Source organism: Barbus barbus (genome assembly GCF_936440315.1).
Source record: "Barbus barbus genome assembly, chromosome: 48".
NCBI lineage: Eukaryota > Metazoa > Chordata > Actinopteri > Cypriniformes > Cyprinidae > Barbus > Barbus barbus.
The window spans coordinates 11,903,028-11,920,135 of NC_136726.1; the positions used below are offsets into that span (position 1 = coordinate 11,903,028).

Sequence of the window (17,108 nt, forward strand, 5' to 3'; positions counted from 1 at the left end):
GTTGGGGACTCCCAAAACCAAAATAAGAACCTTTCTTTACCCATAAGAGGTGCTGTACGTTAACTTTTTTTGCACATAGCACTGGTGCTACAGAAGTTGAAAGTTTTGTAGCACAGACCAAACAACTGTAGCACAAGTTAGGGTTGGGCGATATGGCAAAAATTTCTTATTCTTATTTTTTCAGGAATATCACAATTCATGATTTTATCGAGATTCTTTGTAATGTTGGTTTTACTATTTTGCAAGTTGCCTGAGCATTACAGCCAAACTAATTTCCCTATATTGTAAAAAAAAAAAGTAATAAAATAAAAGAATGGCAGACATTTAGGCCAAAGTGGGGGAAGAAAAAAAAAATCTGTCGTCATTATTTTATCTTTGTTATTAGAAGATAAGAAAAAATATATACATTACAAATACACATACTATACAAATAAACAAACAGTGCTTTATTTTTCAGGTGCAGTATTTAGCAGTAACATTCAAGAAATTGAATGAACAAATATTAAATAAAACACTATATACACTGTTTAGATCAATTATATATTTTTTTAAAGCAACTGTATTAAAGTTAATCAGTCATGAGCAGGGAGTGATTTTTCTCTGTTTTCTTGTTTCATTGACATTGAAAGAATAGTGCACCCAAAAATGAAAATTCTGTCATCTATCTGTCAATTCTGTCATAGTGTTTTATTTTTATACCATCATTTACTCAGTCTCAAGTTGTTTCAAACCTGAATTAGTTTCTTTCTTCTGTTGAACAAGTTATTTTGAAGAATGTGGGTAACCAAGCAGTTGCTGGTCCCCAGTGACTTACATAGTATTTTTTTCAGTGTGAACCAGCAACTGTTTGGTTACCCACATTCATCAAAATATCTTCTTTTGTGTTCAGCAAAAGAAAAATTAATACAGGTTTGGGACAACATGCGAGTGAGTAAATAGCCTAATGACAGACGTTTTATTTTTGATTGAACTATTCCTTTAATGTGAAAAGCAAAAAAGGCCTCTAGTCAGGGCTCTGAAGCGGTTCAAGGAACGAAAACGAAAACCGGAAACGAACAAAATTTTGACTGGAACAGAACCGGAAACAGAAGCAAAATCTAATTTTATAGTTCCGAACAGAATCGAAAAAAATTTGAATGGCCATTAACCGGTTAATAACATTATTTTATCGTTCCATTTATTATTTGAAATTTGCTGACGCAAATGATGTGATGCTGACGCATCCAGCGAGTGAAATGCCCGCCCGCGCTCAGCTATGAACTCTAGTCGCAATGGTAATGAATTCTGTTACCATCTATTTTAGGAGGTAGCAAAATCTGACACTGTAGCACAAATCGTCAGAACACCGGCGTTGACGACAGTGTAAGATGGATTCAACAGATCTTACGCACCTGCGGCGCTTCTGTGAACGGAGAAAACACAATAAAGCCATATTACATAAAAAGGAATATATATACCTATACACTAAATATATTTCACATAAATCATTGACAGATTAACAAAACGAAAGAAAAAAAATATGCAGAGTTAGGCCTACGATTCATTGTGACGAATTCCAACATTCTCGTTAAGGAAAACGAGACGGCAGAAAGTAGTTTTCTTTATTTTGCAAAAGCTTTACAGTTTTATCTGTTTTGCAATAGCTTGGCAGTTTTGAATGATGTCTTGCATCTGTATAACCAACCAGCGTTGGTATGGCCATATCGTGCTGGCACCTCACGCGCACAGACATATTTTTGCGACATTGCGGCCAGTTCATGATGTTTTACGTCGATGAAAGTAAAAGCCAATAAATTATATTTTAGTATACGTCGAGAATATGGAAACATTTGGATTCGTGCCGAGTGAGAGGTAGGCATCAGTTTCACCTTTGATTTGTTTTTGGATTGACGTTTTTATAACCTATAGGCTATATCCTTAAGTTTAGAGGATTTGTTGTGGAGATAAACTAATAACTGTGTTTATAATGTTTGCAAACATTTTTGATTTACCGGCATTTTAGCCTATATCATTTCTGAATAATAGCCAAATAAAATGAAACGCGGCTTAGCCTTTGTTTTTTTCCCCTCAAAACGCAATTTTATACAAGCAGCGTTTTATTTGTTTGTTTTTTACAATTTGCAGCAAACATTTTTAAATATCTTAAAGAAAAGACTTTAATGTCTTTAAAGCATTAATATATTTTTTTCTTTTGTTTAGTAGCCTACAATTTAAAAATCTAGAAAAGATGATGCTGTATTGGCTGTGACTAAGTGCAGCTGGTTAAGATACCATTCTCTTTCTGTATTTTTTTTTCTTTTTGTATAAAGAAAACACTGTACCTTATTATTATTATAGGCAAAGACAATTTTAAAAATAACGGTATTAACAGTTATTTTTTCTACTCGAACCGGTTTCAGAACGGTAATAATACAGAGGAACGCAGGAACGGAAACGTTAAAATATCGATTCTGCTCGGAGTGAACCGATTGACTTTTTTTTCGTTTTCAAGCCCTGCCTCTAACACAAGTTTGCTCTATTCTTTTATCTATTTTCATTTTATTTATTATATAATAAAAGGAAAAAACCTTGCTACGTGTACTGCATTAGGCTAACTGAGACTTGTCATAGCACTTGCGTATCATTGCTCTTTTGTTGGTTTTGATTGCTTCCATTGTCCTCATTTGTAAGTTGCGTCTGCTAAATGACTAAATGTTAATGTAATGTCAATGTAACTAGAAGCTAAAATTTGAAGACAAACTTTGATGTTGGCTTGGCAAAGCCCGCCTGTGCAGCTTTGTGGCAAAAGAGCCAGAGTACTTGCGTGTCCGGCATTCTTGACCTGCCCCGCTGCAAAAAAACCTACAGCAGTAATAGTTTTCTTAATATTTTTCTATGGACCCTTGCTATTTTCTATTCTAATAAAAAAAAAGCCTACTAGGCTATGACAACAGCTTGGATAGAGTTGGCCAGCTGTATGCGAAATAAGTAATGCCTTTTATTGTTTTCCCTGTTTGTTATTTCAAAGTCCTGTCTCCGAAGTTTTGTGGGCAACGACACAGATGGTAACTGAAACAAGGCAGTTTAACTCAAGGTGATCATTGGGGTCCAAGCACAATGGTTTGTGTAGATGATGTAATTACACAATGGACAGGTCTCTTTTCAAGTAAATTATGAGTCCTTATAAGAATACTATTATATGCACAATATGAAAATAGATACGTAATATAGTGTCCCTTCTTCAGTTGGACGTACATCAAGTTATGTGTGACAACTTCAGAAATATACGGTCAATATCATTAAAATAAGATTAAAAAAAGTAATGGTATGTAGGAGATTACAGTTTTTGCATACTTAACATATTGGGCATTATTAAAGTTTATGAAAATGTAATGAATTTATATGCATTTTTTTTTTTTGTCACTTAAATGAAAGATTTCAAAGTCTTTGAAGAGATCTTGAAGTATTTGCTATCCTGTGGCTCCCTAGTGTGGACAACATTAGCATTATGGCCTTCATTTCTGAACTTCATTCATTTCTGAACTGGAACTGAAATTAAGATGAAATGACCAATATTTTTTGAATGATTACAAATTTTTAATGATTAGTACTTATAATATAACATTGCAATTACTGCATAAAATGGCATATTATGTGACTTGTTAAATGGTTATTTAACAATTATAAGATATAAACAATATAATGATGAAAAAGTACAACAGTTATTGTCTTCATAATATTTTCAATAGACACTTGCTATTTTGTATAGTAATGAAGAGGGCTTTCATGACAACCAAAATGGTCATTACTAAAAATGAAACACTAATTTCATAATGTTTTCATTCATTTCAAAAACTAAACGTCAAGTACTTCAGGCATTTTAAGCAGTTTGTACGAACCCTGGTAATATTTGTTATAGACCGCTGTAACTGTCTATTCTAACAAAAGTTTATTATGAAAATAAAAGTGTAGATACCAGTTAAATTGTGAGATAAACAAATTGCAAACAATAGTATAAAAGAGCAGGTTTTAGGTAGGTGTTTAGATCGAGAAATGGAAACATTTCCATGAACCCTTGCTATTTCTATTCTAATAAAAAGCCTACTAGGCTATGACAACAGCTTCAACAGAGTTGGCTAGCTGGATGCGAAATAATCTATGCAAGTTTCGTGAAGTTAGAATAAAAACATAACGTGAAGCATAGAGCTGTTTTTTCCTTGCAGCGCCTCAGTGCACCTGTCCGGTATAATGTGTGACAGCTCTATGAACGAAATCTTCAGATCTGATCGACGGGATGTGGCAAATTTGCTCTTTTCAATCGGGAAAATTTTCTAAAAATAATGCTATGCAGTTTTTCAAGATCTACGCATGTTTTTTGAAGTAACGAGCTAAAACGGAACAGGACTGCAACCTCTTTTTTTTTGGCTTAGCTTCATGTCCTAATTCTGTTTTATAGCTCTATAAAAAAAAGTTTCGATATCATGCATTTTTAAATAATCGTGTCTGTGTTTGTCCAAGAGAAGTGAGGATGAATGCGGTCCGGAGCGTGAACGTCCGAGCTGCGCGTTGCTCTGCAGTTAGAGAAAGAAAATCTCACAAGCACCCATAAGCACTCATTTTATTATGTTCTTCTATATGTACTGTGTTCGATCGCTGGAATGCTTTGATTTATAAGGCTGTAAAACACATGGAAATTACATAGTTTGTTGTATGTATTTCTCCTTTCAAACGCGGAGGGCAGCTGCCGCGATTGCGACGTGCATGTCAGTAAAACATTAAAAAACAGCTCACATGCACTCAATTTAGCTTTGTACTATGTTCTTCTACATGTTTTATGATCAGTCGCTGGTGTGCTTTAACTTAAAAGGCTGAAACAAGTGCAAATAAACAAGTTTAAGAGGACGCTGCAGTGAGCTCGCGATGTCCGCGCTCCGGGAGCGGTCGACACAGACAGACTTCAGTTTCACACTAAAACAGCTCACAAACACATGCATTTAGCTCTTGTTGTGTTCTAATGGGTGGATTGCATGCAGTCACTGGAATATTTTTAATCTAAAAGGCTCCAAAACAACTGCAAATTCTGTAGTTTGTATAAGCATGTACGGACTGCACTCGCTGATCGGTGCGGTGAGAGCTCAACGCGCTGCAAATAGAAAAAAAAAAAAAAAAAAAAACACCTTTTCAAATTAAGAAAACAACTTCATCAATTTGGCAGCACTCATGCTGCAAATGCTCACAACACAACCAAACAAAGAAAATTCTATTTTAAAATTATTTATTTGGTTGTGTTGTGAGTATTTGCAGTGCGTTTCTTTATTTGGTTGTGTTGTGAGTATTTGCAGCACCTACTGTCAAACTGATGATGTTTTCTTGATTTGCTGGTGCTTTTTCTATTTGCATGTGTTTTCTGAAGTTGCAGCACGTTGAGCTCTCTCAGCCACCGTACATAACTGTGTTTATATGTAACCTTGTTTGTATTTGACAATAATTACACGCGAAATGAATCAGACGCAAATCAGTATTGAATTAATTAATGTTTAACCGGCAAGGCTTTAAAGCAGATCCAAATAATGCACGTTTGTGATTGCTAATAAGTGCAGTGTCCCGTGAGAGTAACTCTACCGCTGAGTTAACACTGAAGTGAATGTATGTCGCGTTGTACATTGATTCGGCGGCGTGCAGAACTGCAGTTGATAGAATGTGCGTTGTAGCGCGATAATCATAGACTGTAAAAAAAAATGGACGTAGTGTCCGTGACGTCACTCGTAGGTTTCTGAAGAGCGTTTTTGAAGCCTAAAGTGGGCGGAGCCGACCGCCGCCATCTTGGCAACGCGTCACTCCCGGATGATCCAAAATGGGCAATGAGGAGGGACGTGGGCAGAACTGAGGTGCCTGGTTGTCTGTATATAGTATGCTTTATTAATCATGTTCTCACTGAGTTTCGTCTTTTAAAAACAGTTTTAATCGGTTTTAATTCTTTAAACCACAGAGTTTGTATTATAGCCTAACAGTTTTCTATTGGAGGAAAACGCTTAACCAGTAACGTTAATTACAGGCCTAACGTTACAGCCAATCACAGTCTGTCGGATTCTGGAGTGTAGTTAAGTTTTAAATAAAATTATAAAGAATAAATAAATTAATAAATAAAATTACATTACAATATCACTCACCGGAAAAAATGGAGCCTAGACTTGGACGGTCTGTTAGTACAATTAACCGCACAACAAGCCATTTTATTAGATAATTTTAAGAAATAATAACGAAAAAAGCCATAGACTGTATAAAACAAAAGCAGAAACACGGCAGAGATGCCAAGTTCAGCGGCTGAGGTAACGTGACGGCTAACAGACAGCAGATAGAGACAGCAACGTCAATCAACCTGTCACTCAAGTGGCCACGCCCTTAATTATGCAGACGTTTAAGGCTTAATATAATTTAAATGGATGAGTTATAAAAAAATTCACCCCCCTCACAGTTGTCACGAAGGGCAAAATTAGCTATATAGACCAAAATAAATTTTTGTACCAGGCTGTAAACATGTTTTTTTCTACTGTAAAGTTGGGCATTTTAACATGGAGAGTCAATGTGATTGACTCCCTTTTGGAGCCAGCCTCCAGCGGCTAGTCGATGAATTGCAGTTTTAATCACTTCCGTGTTGGTTTCACTAGAGGGAGTGGGAGGTTGCCGCTTGGCGATAATACGATATTTCTTCAAAAGCAGATCGTGGAGACATTTTAATCGTCCACGATCAAATATTAACTTATCGCACACCCCTAACTACCAAGTCTAATCAATCTCACACACAAAGCAGCACAACGAAATCCCTTCACACTATTAAGCAGCTGTATTATGAACATGCAAAACTGTATCAACATATATATCGCACTGCACAGCCCTGCATAATAGGGGAACTTTAACTAACATTTTGAAAAATATCTTTTGTGTTCCACAAAAAGACAAAGTCACAGTTTTTAAACGACATGAGGGTGAATAACAGAATTTTCATTACGTTTCAACTCTCTTTAAGCTTCTGTAATTAAGAACAATGAGCACAACTGCTTTTTTGAGTCCTAACCTTCAAAAAAGGGATCAGGTACGGTTGAGGAGATGATTTCAACTCCGTCTGCAGGCGATTTGTAAACTCCTCAGGCTCGATTTTTGCATCCTTTGCAGATTTCAGAAGGAAAAATACACATCAGTAATGTAAAATTAACACGTGCTTTATGAAAAGATTATTTAATGTTATTTAAGTACAAGAATTTTCAATAACCAGTTCATGTTTAAAGAAAACAATTCAGAAATAAAACTTAAATATTCATGATTGTATGATGCATTAAACATTGTTGTGAATTTGGCAGATGTAAAAAAAAAAAAAAAAAAAATACATATAATCAACATTAAGTTACAGAGCTGGAGGTTTTTAAATAATTTATACAGTTTTTTTTCCCCCCCAACAAATACTTTGCTTCAAAGCTATGGAAATCAAGTGAGAAATTGAATTCATACCTTTACAGCAAATTATTTGAAGAAAACTAACAAAAAAAACAAAGTTGAATAAAAAGACAAAAATATATCTAAAAGCCAGTAAAAATGGCAGGACAAATAAAAAAACTATGCCAAATTTGCACAGTAAAGGTGGCACAGAAGTGCTTCTGCAGTGGCATATAATGCTGCTCAGAGGTGGCATAAATGCATGTACACACCAATTATAACTGTATACTTTGATTACAATTTAATCAATTGCAATTTACTCAATTTTGTCTTAAAAACAATTTACTCTGGAATTTTGAACAGGCACTTAACGTGGCTGTGTAGAAACACCTTTACTGCCCTGTCTGAGCCAGCAAAAAAACTTTATTTTTTTTAGTCCTGCAATTGCTGACATCTACAGTTTAGCATGAGAATATCACTTGAGGAAATTCTATCATTTTAACTGTCACTATGAACCACTATATCAAATCTTTCATTGACAATTAAACAATATTGAAGTGCCTCAATTATAACATTGCTGCTAGTGATGCAGACATAAAACACTTAACAGCTCAAACCTACCAGCAGATCCTGCACTAGTGCCTTCACATTCCGAGATGTTTCCGGCGAGGGGGAATTATGGGATGCCAGTTTGATGAGCGTTGCTAGGAAGTTCTTGCACTTCTTTACATTCTCTTGCATTTCCTAAAAGAAAAATGACAGTATTTTACAACAGATAATGAATTAGAACCCATGTCCACTAAAAGTAATTTACATTATGGACGAACACAGTATAGCACTACCTGAGAGAGGACAGGGGCTCTGTTAGCTGGGGCAGCAACAGAGGTGGCGATGGGACTCTGAGGGGTCACAGAGGGCTTGAGAACGGTCTGCGGCACAGGCTGCACACGGGCCCCTGCTGTAATGACTGTGGTGGTGGGCTTCTGAGCCGAGGTAATCGTTACCACTGCTGTTTTCTGCTACAAAAATAAAAGCCAAGTCAAGTTAAGAACCGTTTCAAGTTTTTTGTGCACCACGACAAAAAAAGTTTTGCCCAAGCTTTCAGCTTAAAATATTACAATAAACACCACATTTCGGAAACAGCAAATCCCCAAAAATTAAAATGTTATATCATTCCAAGCCCATATGTTGTCATTTTTTAAAGCAGAACAGACAAAACAATAATTTTTCAAGAATCTTCACATAGAAAAATTATATTTTTATTCAAATTCTTCTAAACTTTAAAAAGGACAAAAAAAGCTGAAAATACTTGATTTAAGTGCTAGTTACCAAATCTAAAGATATGTGATTGTCTTGCATGATTAACAGAAGCAAATCAAATAAGATATTTGGTTACAAGTCACTCGAGAAATAATGATGTTTGCTATTACTGTCATGCAAACTGCACCACATTTGATTTGACAGTAAAATCGGGATGAGATTGTCTGCAGATAAATCACTTACATTTCACCCTTTTCACCAAACAAACACTTTCAAACACTTCAAAAGTCAAATGAACTACATTAAAGGTGATTTAGAACACAAGAGAACCACTTCATTTCATGTGGAATACAAAAGTAGCTGTTATGCAGAGAGACCGTCTCAATCAGCATTCAATTTCACTGCATGGAAAAAAGATGCACTGAAAGTGTCAACAGAGATGGCCTTCCTTTATATAGTTATTATTCACTGCTAAAACACAGTATTATAATGCAACAAGAGTCTTAAATGCTTCCAGGTGACCTGTCTTGCTCATACCTGGGCAACAGGTGCAGTGACTCGGAAAGTGGTTCCAGCAATGGGTGCAGCAGGTCTCGGTGACAGGGTGCCTTTATTTTGGTTCTGAGCTTTGGCCTGGGCCAGGACCTGCTGAGGAACCAATGCCAGCTGACCGGCCTCCGTGCGTACCAGCACCATACCTCAAGAAGAACACAGAGAAAAATTAATTAACAAATCATATAGGCGTAATTAAAATAGCTGGGAAAAATAGTAACAATACTACTTCTATATTTACAATATTACTTTCATTATATACGCAAAAATATTCCTCAAAAATGTCGTCTTTACATTCGGAAACGAATGTAAAGTCATGACCTAAAGTCTGAACCTCAGAAGAACATTAAGGTTTTAATTTTTGGGTCAACTGTCCCATTAAACACCCTCTTTTTGGCATCTGGTCCCCTTATCGCTTCCCAAGCTTTTACCTTGAGGAATGGTGAATCCTGGCGGTAACTGAATGGTAGTTTGTTGCTGCGGTCTGACGATCAGCTGGGTCGTAGGAGCCCCTGGACGCAGCGGGGGCGCCGCAGTCGCCGTCCCTTGAACGGGCGCTCCAGGTCTCAACAGGGTCGTAGGTTGTCCTACGAGAGCAGTCGTTGCTGGCTTTGCAAGGGCTGAGGGCGTGCTTGCCACAGGAAGTGAGGTCACCACCGGGCTGGACGACACTATAATCTGAGCGGGTGTGCTGGGGTGCAACCCTACAGGAGTCCCGGGTAGCTGGTTCGGGACGATGGCTTTAATCTGGTTTTGAGGGTCAGATTTGGCCTCTGTGTTTGTGAACGGCACAAGACCGGAGCCCTGCACAGGCAATCCTGAGACTTTGGGGTCACCTCCGTTGTGTACGACACTTGTGATGGTGTTAGGAGGCCTGTGCAGTGCAATGGCGGGGTTTGCTTGACTATCTAGTGACACATTCGCATGTGGCAGTGTGCTGTTGGGCTGAGCTGACACAAAAGCAGTATTTGTACTAGCAGGAGCAGACATGTTGCTTTTATCATTACCTACACCTGAACCAATGTCAATACCGTTTACAGAAGCAGGAGCAGAAGCGATAACAGAAGAGTTTAACGTGCCACTGCTTCCGTTCACAGTCTGTATTCTGGCGGGAACCGACCGGACAGCAGACGCAATGTGATTTGTTTTGGGGTGAGAGTCTGTAGGTGCTGCGTCACTTGAACAAGTTGATGGATTTGATGAATGATATTGCACCCGGTTCGCGGCTGTAACCGAATTTGCAGAGGTGCTAGGCAGGCTCGCGGTGGACGGGACGGCGCCGGACGCCGGTATCCTGTCCGGACCGTTTTCTTGAGAGTTTCCCTCCTGGTTTCGCTCTGGCTGCCGCTGCAGCTCCAGTGTTGTCCCTACTTGGGCGGGCAGCAATTTCCCCAAATGTGGATTTAGCGCGTTTGAGGGTCTCCTGGTGTCGCCTTGAGGACCGACCGCCTTGTTTTGTCCACCCAACTGCGATTCTAACGAGCCTACGAGGTCACTGACGGCTTTTTCGTCCACTTCGGAGTAGAGCATATCTTCCAGTGGATCAGGGACACCCGCCATCTTTGAGAGACGCTTGAGAAATGCGCACGGCGCGTGCGTTGTTTTGCTGCTGAGGCATTGTGGGAAACGTAATGACATCATGGGCAAGATTTGCAGCTGTTGTTATAGGCCTGTCATATCAGGAATCAAATTTGGAAACTACTGCATTAATATTTAATATGACTTAATAAAAATAAATTACATTTTAATAATTAAAACATAATTTAATAAGTAAATGTAAATAAGTAGATATGTATTGAAATGAAAAATAAAATATATTTAAATGTTACAATTTGGGGATAATATTTGTAATATTGAAATATTACAAAGAAACTCATTTATAAATGTCTTCAAATGTTATATTGATAGATGCAGAGACATTCTTTGCAGTTGTCCTCATTTGGTCAGATTTCTGTTGTGTTTTATTAATGATCACATCATGCTCATCTTTTAAAATTTTAATGTCAAGTTTTCAATTATGTCATGTCTTATCATCAAGAACATGATTTAAATAATATGCTACTTCTAATAGCTAAAGTTAGCATACATAAATGTAAATATGGAGGGAAAAGCTTGTTTTTAAAGGCAGAAGTTCAACAATATCTAAAAACAATATTAAGAAAAATAAGAAAGCTGTATATGTGTTTTTTGGCTTTTTTAATATTCACATTTTTTACATTTACATTTTAACAATATTAAGAAAAATAAGAAAGCTGTATATGTGTTTGCCCCCCTTTTTTAACATTGTTTATCCTAATCCTAATTTTGGCTGTATTTATAAATCTTTAAACAGCAAACAAACCAAAAAAAAAGCAAAAGCCTGATTCTTGGCCTTCCGTACTTTTTAACTGAAATAGACTCACTTGTTAAATGTTTTTATTATACAAAAAACTAAGAAAATCATTATTTTCTTTCTTTCATTTATTTTTCTTGTTTATATACTAGGAACTATATACTTCATATATATATATATATATATATATATATATATACTTCAAAAATGAGAATTTGATGTTTATCTGCTTACCCCAAGGGCATCCAAGATGTAAGTGACTTTGTTTCTTCAGTAGAACACAAACGAAGATTTTTAACTCAAACCGTTGCAGTCTGTCAGTCATATAATGTCAGTCAATGGGACTCACGGCTTTGAGAGAAAGAAAACATACACAGACAAAACCAAATTAAACCTTGCGGCTCGTGACGATACATTGAGGTCTAAAGACACGAAACGATCGGTCTGTGCAAGAAACTGAACAGTATTTATATAGTTTTTTACCTCTGATCCGCCGCACGGATATCGTCACGAGCCGCAGGGTTTAATTTGGTTTTGTCTGTGTATGTTTTTTTTTTCTCAAAGCCATGAGTCCCATTGACTGCAACGGTTTGAGTTAAAAATCTTTGTTTGTGTTCTACTGAAGAAACAAAGTCACCTACATCTTGGATGCCCTTGGGGTAAGAAGATAAACATCAAAATCTCATTTTTGGGTGAACTATCCCTTTAAGAAAAGCTGTTCAATTAGTTTAGTTATTAATTATTTTAGTGTTATATATTTTCTTCTGCTCATTTCAAAGCATATTTTAACAAATCTACATGCATGTTTAACCTCCAGTTTAACCTCGCACATTTCAGAGTTGTGAAAAAAAAATCTAACAATTAATTTCTGGTTAAACCATATCCCTGAAAAGGTAGAATTGTGATGTTATAAATAGTTGTAAAACTTAATGTTCACAGTTATGTGGTTTTGAAATATGTTGTGCAAAGCAAATAAAATACGAAAACTGTATTTCTTCTGAAAAATATTTTTGTTTTATCTTCCCAGAAAAGTAATCATTTTGATATATGTTGTGGAAAAGCCAATAAACAGAAAAAAAATTTGCCAAAAAAAAAATTTCAATTGAGAAATAAATGCCCAATGTAACATATATGTAACATTACAGATCTTTCACAAGGAGGGGTTGTATTTCAAAAACAACTGCAGAAACATGCTATAAGTGGTCCATTTGGCTTATTGTATATGCCCCATAATTTTCCTATAAGGAGAAATTGGTCGGGGTCTTTAGGGTTAACGTGGCCATAACGAAAAACGACAGGTTTGTCTTGACTCTGTGTAAATAATAAAATAAATTAGAGTTTAGTTTGGAAAGCTGTGATTAGCTATATGTAATATGATTATTATTATTTTTTTCGCAATAGCGAGTTTCCGGGCGTCTGGTTCATGTGCAGATCACGTGGTGCAGAGCTGGACCAATAGAATTGCGAGTCGTGTTGTACGGCCCAAATATTAAAAACACCAGTGTCAGTTTTGGACATTTTTAACGGTGCTGTCAGCGAGCGTGAGTACAAGCGTTAAAATATGGTGAAATTTGCGTCGTATTATTATTTCTTTAAATTAATGTGGCATGTTTTAATAATGCGATATGTCTAAAGACTGTTGTTGATAATGCGATAAAGTTAGATGAAAATCAGGCATCATGTTAGCAAGCGGGCTAATCGAGTTCATCAGTCTTATGAAAGTTGGTTTCGAAAGGCGGATTGCCGGGTTTATTTATAATGTCTCATTCTTAATAAATGAAAAAATATAAAGAAAATACATTATATTGTCTAAGAAATCGCAAACATGTACAGAATATTGTACATACATTGGCATACGCAATATACTAAACAATATTATCATAAAAATAACAATTATGTTCTATTTAATGCACAATAAATAAATAGTTTTATTTTCTTTTGATTGAGACGTTTTTTAATTTTTTATAAATATTTAATATTTTTATTTTATAACAGCAAAGGGGGGCGTGGTGCATCATGAATTTGCATTTGTTCATTTTCTTCTGAAATATATATATATATATATATATATATATATATATATATATATATATATATATATATATATACAGATTCTTTCTAATATATTACAATTATTATTATTAAGAAGTGTAGATCTTATCTATGTATTAGTTTGTTGTTTAAACAAGCTTAACTCACAAAATCAGCTCTCTCTCTTCCATCCTCTTATCAAACAGCCAGAAGCATGGCCACGGCACAGTCAACACTGATGTTCACAGTGTGCATTTTGATGATAACAGAACTCATACTGACCAGAAAGGACTACTATGACATCCTCGGTGTGCCAAAAGATGCTTCCGAACGTCAGATCAAAAAAGCTTTTCACAAGCTTGCCATGAAATATCACCCCGACAAGAACAAGAGCCCCGATGCGGAAATCAAATTTCGAGAGATTGCAGAAGGTGGGTTATATACACTACCTGTCAAAAGTTTGTACTAATTAAAAATTGTTCATGTTTTTTAAGAAGTCACTTATGCTCACCATGGCAGTATTTACTTGATAAAAAAAGCTAGTATTATTTTCCATTTTATATATGAATTATTATTATTTTTTCTGAATTTTCAACACCATTACTCCAGTCTTCAGTGTCATATTATTCTTCAGAAATCATTCATATATGCTGGTTTGGTTTAAGTTATTATCAATTATTATTATCAATATTGAGAACAGTTTTTCTGCTTAATATTTTTGTGGAAACCATGCTAATTCTTTGGTGAATTGAAAAAAGTAAAAAAGAACAGCATTTAGATAGAAATGCGTTATAAATGTCTTTGCCATGACAGGAATAAATTATATTTCAAAATATATTAAAATAGAGAACAGTTGTTTAAAATTGTAATATGTAAATAACTTTATTTTTGTCCAAATAAATGCAGCTTTTAATCCAAACTTTTGTTGTTTAAAGCAAAAATTCCTCAAATATTTCACTCATTTTGATATGCATACATTTTTAACTTGTTCTGCAGCATACGAAACACTATCAGATGAGAAAAGAAGGCGGGAGTACGACCAATCAGGATACAACACATTCAGCAATGAAGACATGAACGGAGGAGGAGGGCAGCGTTTTCATCATTCCTTTGATTTTAACTTAGACGACATGTTCAGAGACTTTGACATCTATAACCAAAACAGGCACACTCGTCCAAAACGGCACTTTGACGAGCACTTCAGGGCCCACCAGCAAGCGCACAACCGCCATAAGAGACACTTTCAGGGTACTTTTGCTACCGGAGTCTTTGAGGACATGTTTGAAGACACGGAGAAGATGTTTACATTTGACCGACACATAAAAAGGACAGAGGGAACAGCCAAACAGCACTGCAGAACTGTGACCCAGCGAAGAGGAAACATGGTCACCACGTACACAGATTGCACCTCATCCTCCTGAACATCAGAGTGGACCATCACACTTTTATTTCATGCCTGATTTAGATGGAGTTATTAATTTGCTGCTGTGATAAGTGGGGTTGGATTTTACATGTGACTGATCTGTTATTTATGATGAGAATGGGTGCGTTTGGAGTTTTTATTGGTTTGATTGAGATTTATAATTGACACTATGTTGGATAGTGGCCTTTTAAAGGAATAGTACACCCCAAAATGAAAATTTGCTGAAAATGTGCTCACCTTCAGTCCATCTAAGATGTAGATGAGTTTGTTTCTTCATCGGAACAGATTTGGAGAGATTTAGCATTACATCACTGGCTCACCAATGGATCCTCTGCAGTGAATGGGTGCCGTCAGAACGAGAGTCTAAACAGCTGATAAAAACATCACAATAATCCACACGACTCCAGTCCATCAATTAATGTCTTGTGAAGCGAAAAGCTATGTGTTTGTAAGAAACAAATCCATCATTAATGTGTTTTACCTTTTAAACCACTGCTTCTGGCCAAAATAAGAGTAAATAATCCATAATAACGCTTCGTCCAGTGAAAAAGCCCATGCCCTGTTGACCTTTCACATCAAAATCCTATGGCATTTTTGTTTAGAACTTTATTGGACTGTTTTCTCTTGTAAACAGTGCTTGACCTTTGCATATTTCTCTCCTGATGCAGACAAGATGACTTTTTCACTGGAGAAAGCAATATTATAAACTCATATTTCGCTGGAACTAACAGTTGGAAGTTATAAATGTCTTATTGATGAATTTGTTTCTTACAAACATGCATCTTTTCATTTCATTAATTGTTGGACTGGAGTTGTTTTGTGGGTTAGTGATGTATTTATCAGCTTTTCATCTTTCGTTCTGACGGCACCCACTCATTGCAGAAAGATGTATTTTCAGCATATTTTCATTTTTGAGGTAACCATTCCTTTTAATAGACTGAGAGTCTACTTTTAGGCGTTTGAACAGTTTGTTATCATCCCTGCAGCTCTAAATTAAAAACTAAAATTGTTATTAATTTGTTAATAACAAACTACATTTGATGACCCTCTAATATTAGTGTGCATTTGTTTAAATTGCACTTTCTTGATCATATGAAGCAAGTCGTTGTACGCACAAAAAATGTTTTCATTTTAAGCTACTAAAATCCCCTACTATACTGAAAGAATAAATGTGCTGAAATCCTGAATCATAATTTGATGAAAGCATCAGACAGATCATTTAGTTCTATTCCATTATCTTCTCTTCTTACCAAGGTTGTATATTTTGTGTTGGTGCTGAACGCTCATGGTATGGATCTTTGGGATGCACATCTTCATGAACTGGTCTCTTATTTTTATGTGAGGCTAAACAAATGTTTGCTGCATTGCTGTGAATAATTTAGTTCATTATATTGAAATAGTTTCTTTCAAACTCACACTTGTTAGATAGAGAGGTGTCTTTCCCACTCATTGTGGTAGACTGAGTTTAATGTAATCAGATTGGAGCACTTTTATGACCTCATGTATTATAGTTTGCATGGCTGAGAGAAAGTAGGTCTCAATTTTTGTCATGGACATCGGGCACCCGGTTGGGTTTGTAAACAGCTTTTGTTTTAGGAAAGTACAAATCTAACATTGTTCTCTGAGCCAAATTGTATTTTGGCTGAACATTTTGTATGTTTGTAACAAAACATAAAAATTGAGATTGTCTTTATATGGCAGTGCTACCCCTTAAAAGAAAAAAGGCAAGGGGAATGTACCAACTTAGCATTTGCCTGACAATGTTTTTTCTTTTTGTAAATATGATGTATAACCCAGCTGTGTTCCTGTATGACTTCACCTGTGACCCGTTTTGTTGAATAATCCTGTGTGCAATATTTAAAGGCAGCTCTCATGTTGTTTTAACTGTTACGTGCTGACATAGTTGTTATGAAATGAGTCTCGGTAGACTTATCTGGCACTTTCTTTATTGTAATCCTATGGATGAAAAATAAATCTGAAATAGGTCATTTGAACCCCGATGTATGTATACTTGGGTTAACAATAAATAGTGTTGAAAACACTGTGTTTTCTGTATCATTTTCATATAAAACAAATATTTATTAATATAGGAGCATTTTT

General features: G+C 35.9%; 2 protein-coding genes across 2 annotated transcripts in view; one reads left to right on the forward strand and one right to left on the reverse strand.

The window, feature by feature from the left end:
* Positions 1-10,863, reverse strand: part of LOC306866751 (transcription initiation factor TFIID subunit 4-like) — a gene marked incomplete at its 5' end in the record, with an annotated part of 50,782 nt that extends 39,919 nt beyond the window's left edge. The window contains 5 exons of the mRNA XM_079412080.1: positions 7,055-7,144; positions 8,032-8,154; positions 8,253-8,429; positions 9,208-9,368; positions 9,654-10,863. Coding sequence (XP_079268206.1) covers positions 7,055-7,144; positions 8,032-8,154; positions 8,253-8,429; positions 9,208-9,368; positions 9,654-10,863 — 1,761 coding nt within the window. The remainder of the gene's footprint in view (positions 1-7,054; positions 7,145-8,031; positions 8,155-8,252; positions 8,430-9,207; positions 9,369-9,653) is intronic.
* Positions 10,864-13,058: 2,195 nt separating this feature from the next.
* Positions 13,059-17,043, forward strand: LOC306866789 (dnaJ homolog subfamily B member 9-like). Its single transcript, XM_079412146.1, has 3 exons — positions 13,059-13,095; positions 13,792-14,016; positions 14,582-17,043. Exons 2-3 carry the CDS (start codon positions 13,800-13,802, stop codon positions 15,004-15,006), a joined length of 642 nt encoding a protein of 213 aa, XP_079268272.1. The 5' UTR covers positions 13,059-13,095; positions 13,792-13,799; the 3' UTR covers positions 15,007-17,043.
* Positions 17,044-17,108: the final 65 nt, after the last annotated feature.

Bases quoted from the DNA above. Each gene is read 5' to 3' on its own strand.
- LOC306866789 (XM_079412146.1), top strand. From the start codon at position 13,800: ATGGCCACGGCACAGTCAACACTGATGTTCACAGTGTGCATTTTGATG. The intron at 14,017-14,581 runs GTGGGTTATATA...CTTGTTCTGCAG, and splicing joins ATTTCGAGAGATTGCAGAAG to CATACGAAACACTATCAGAT.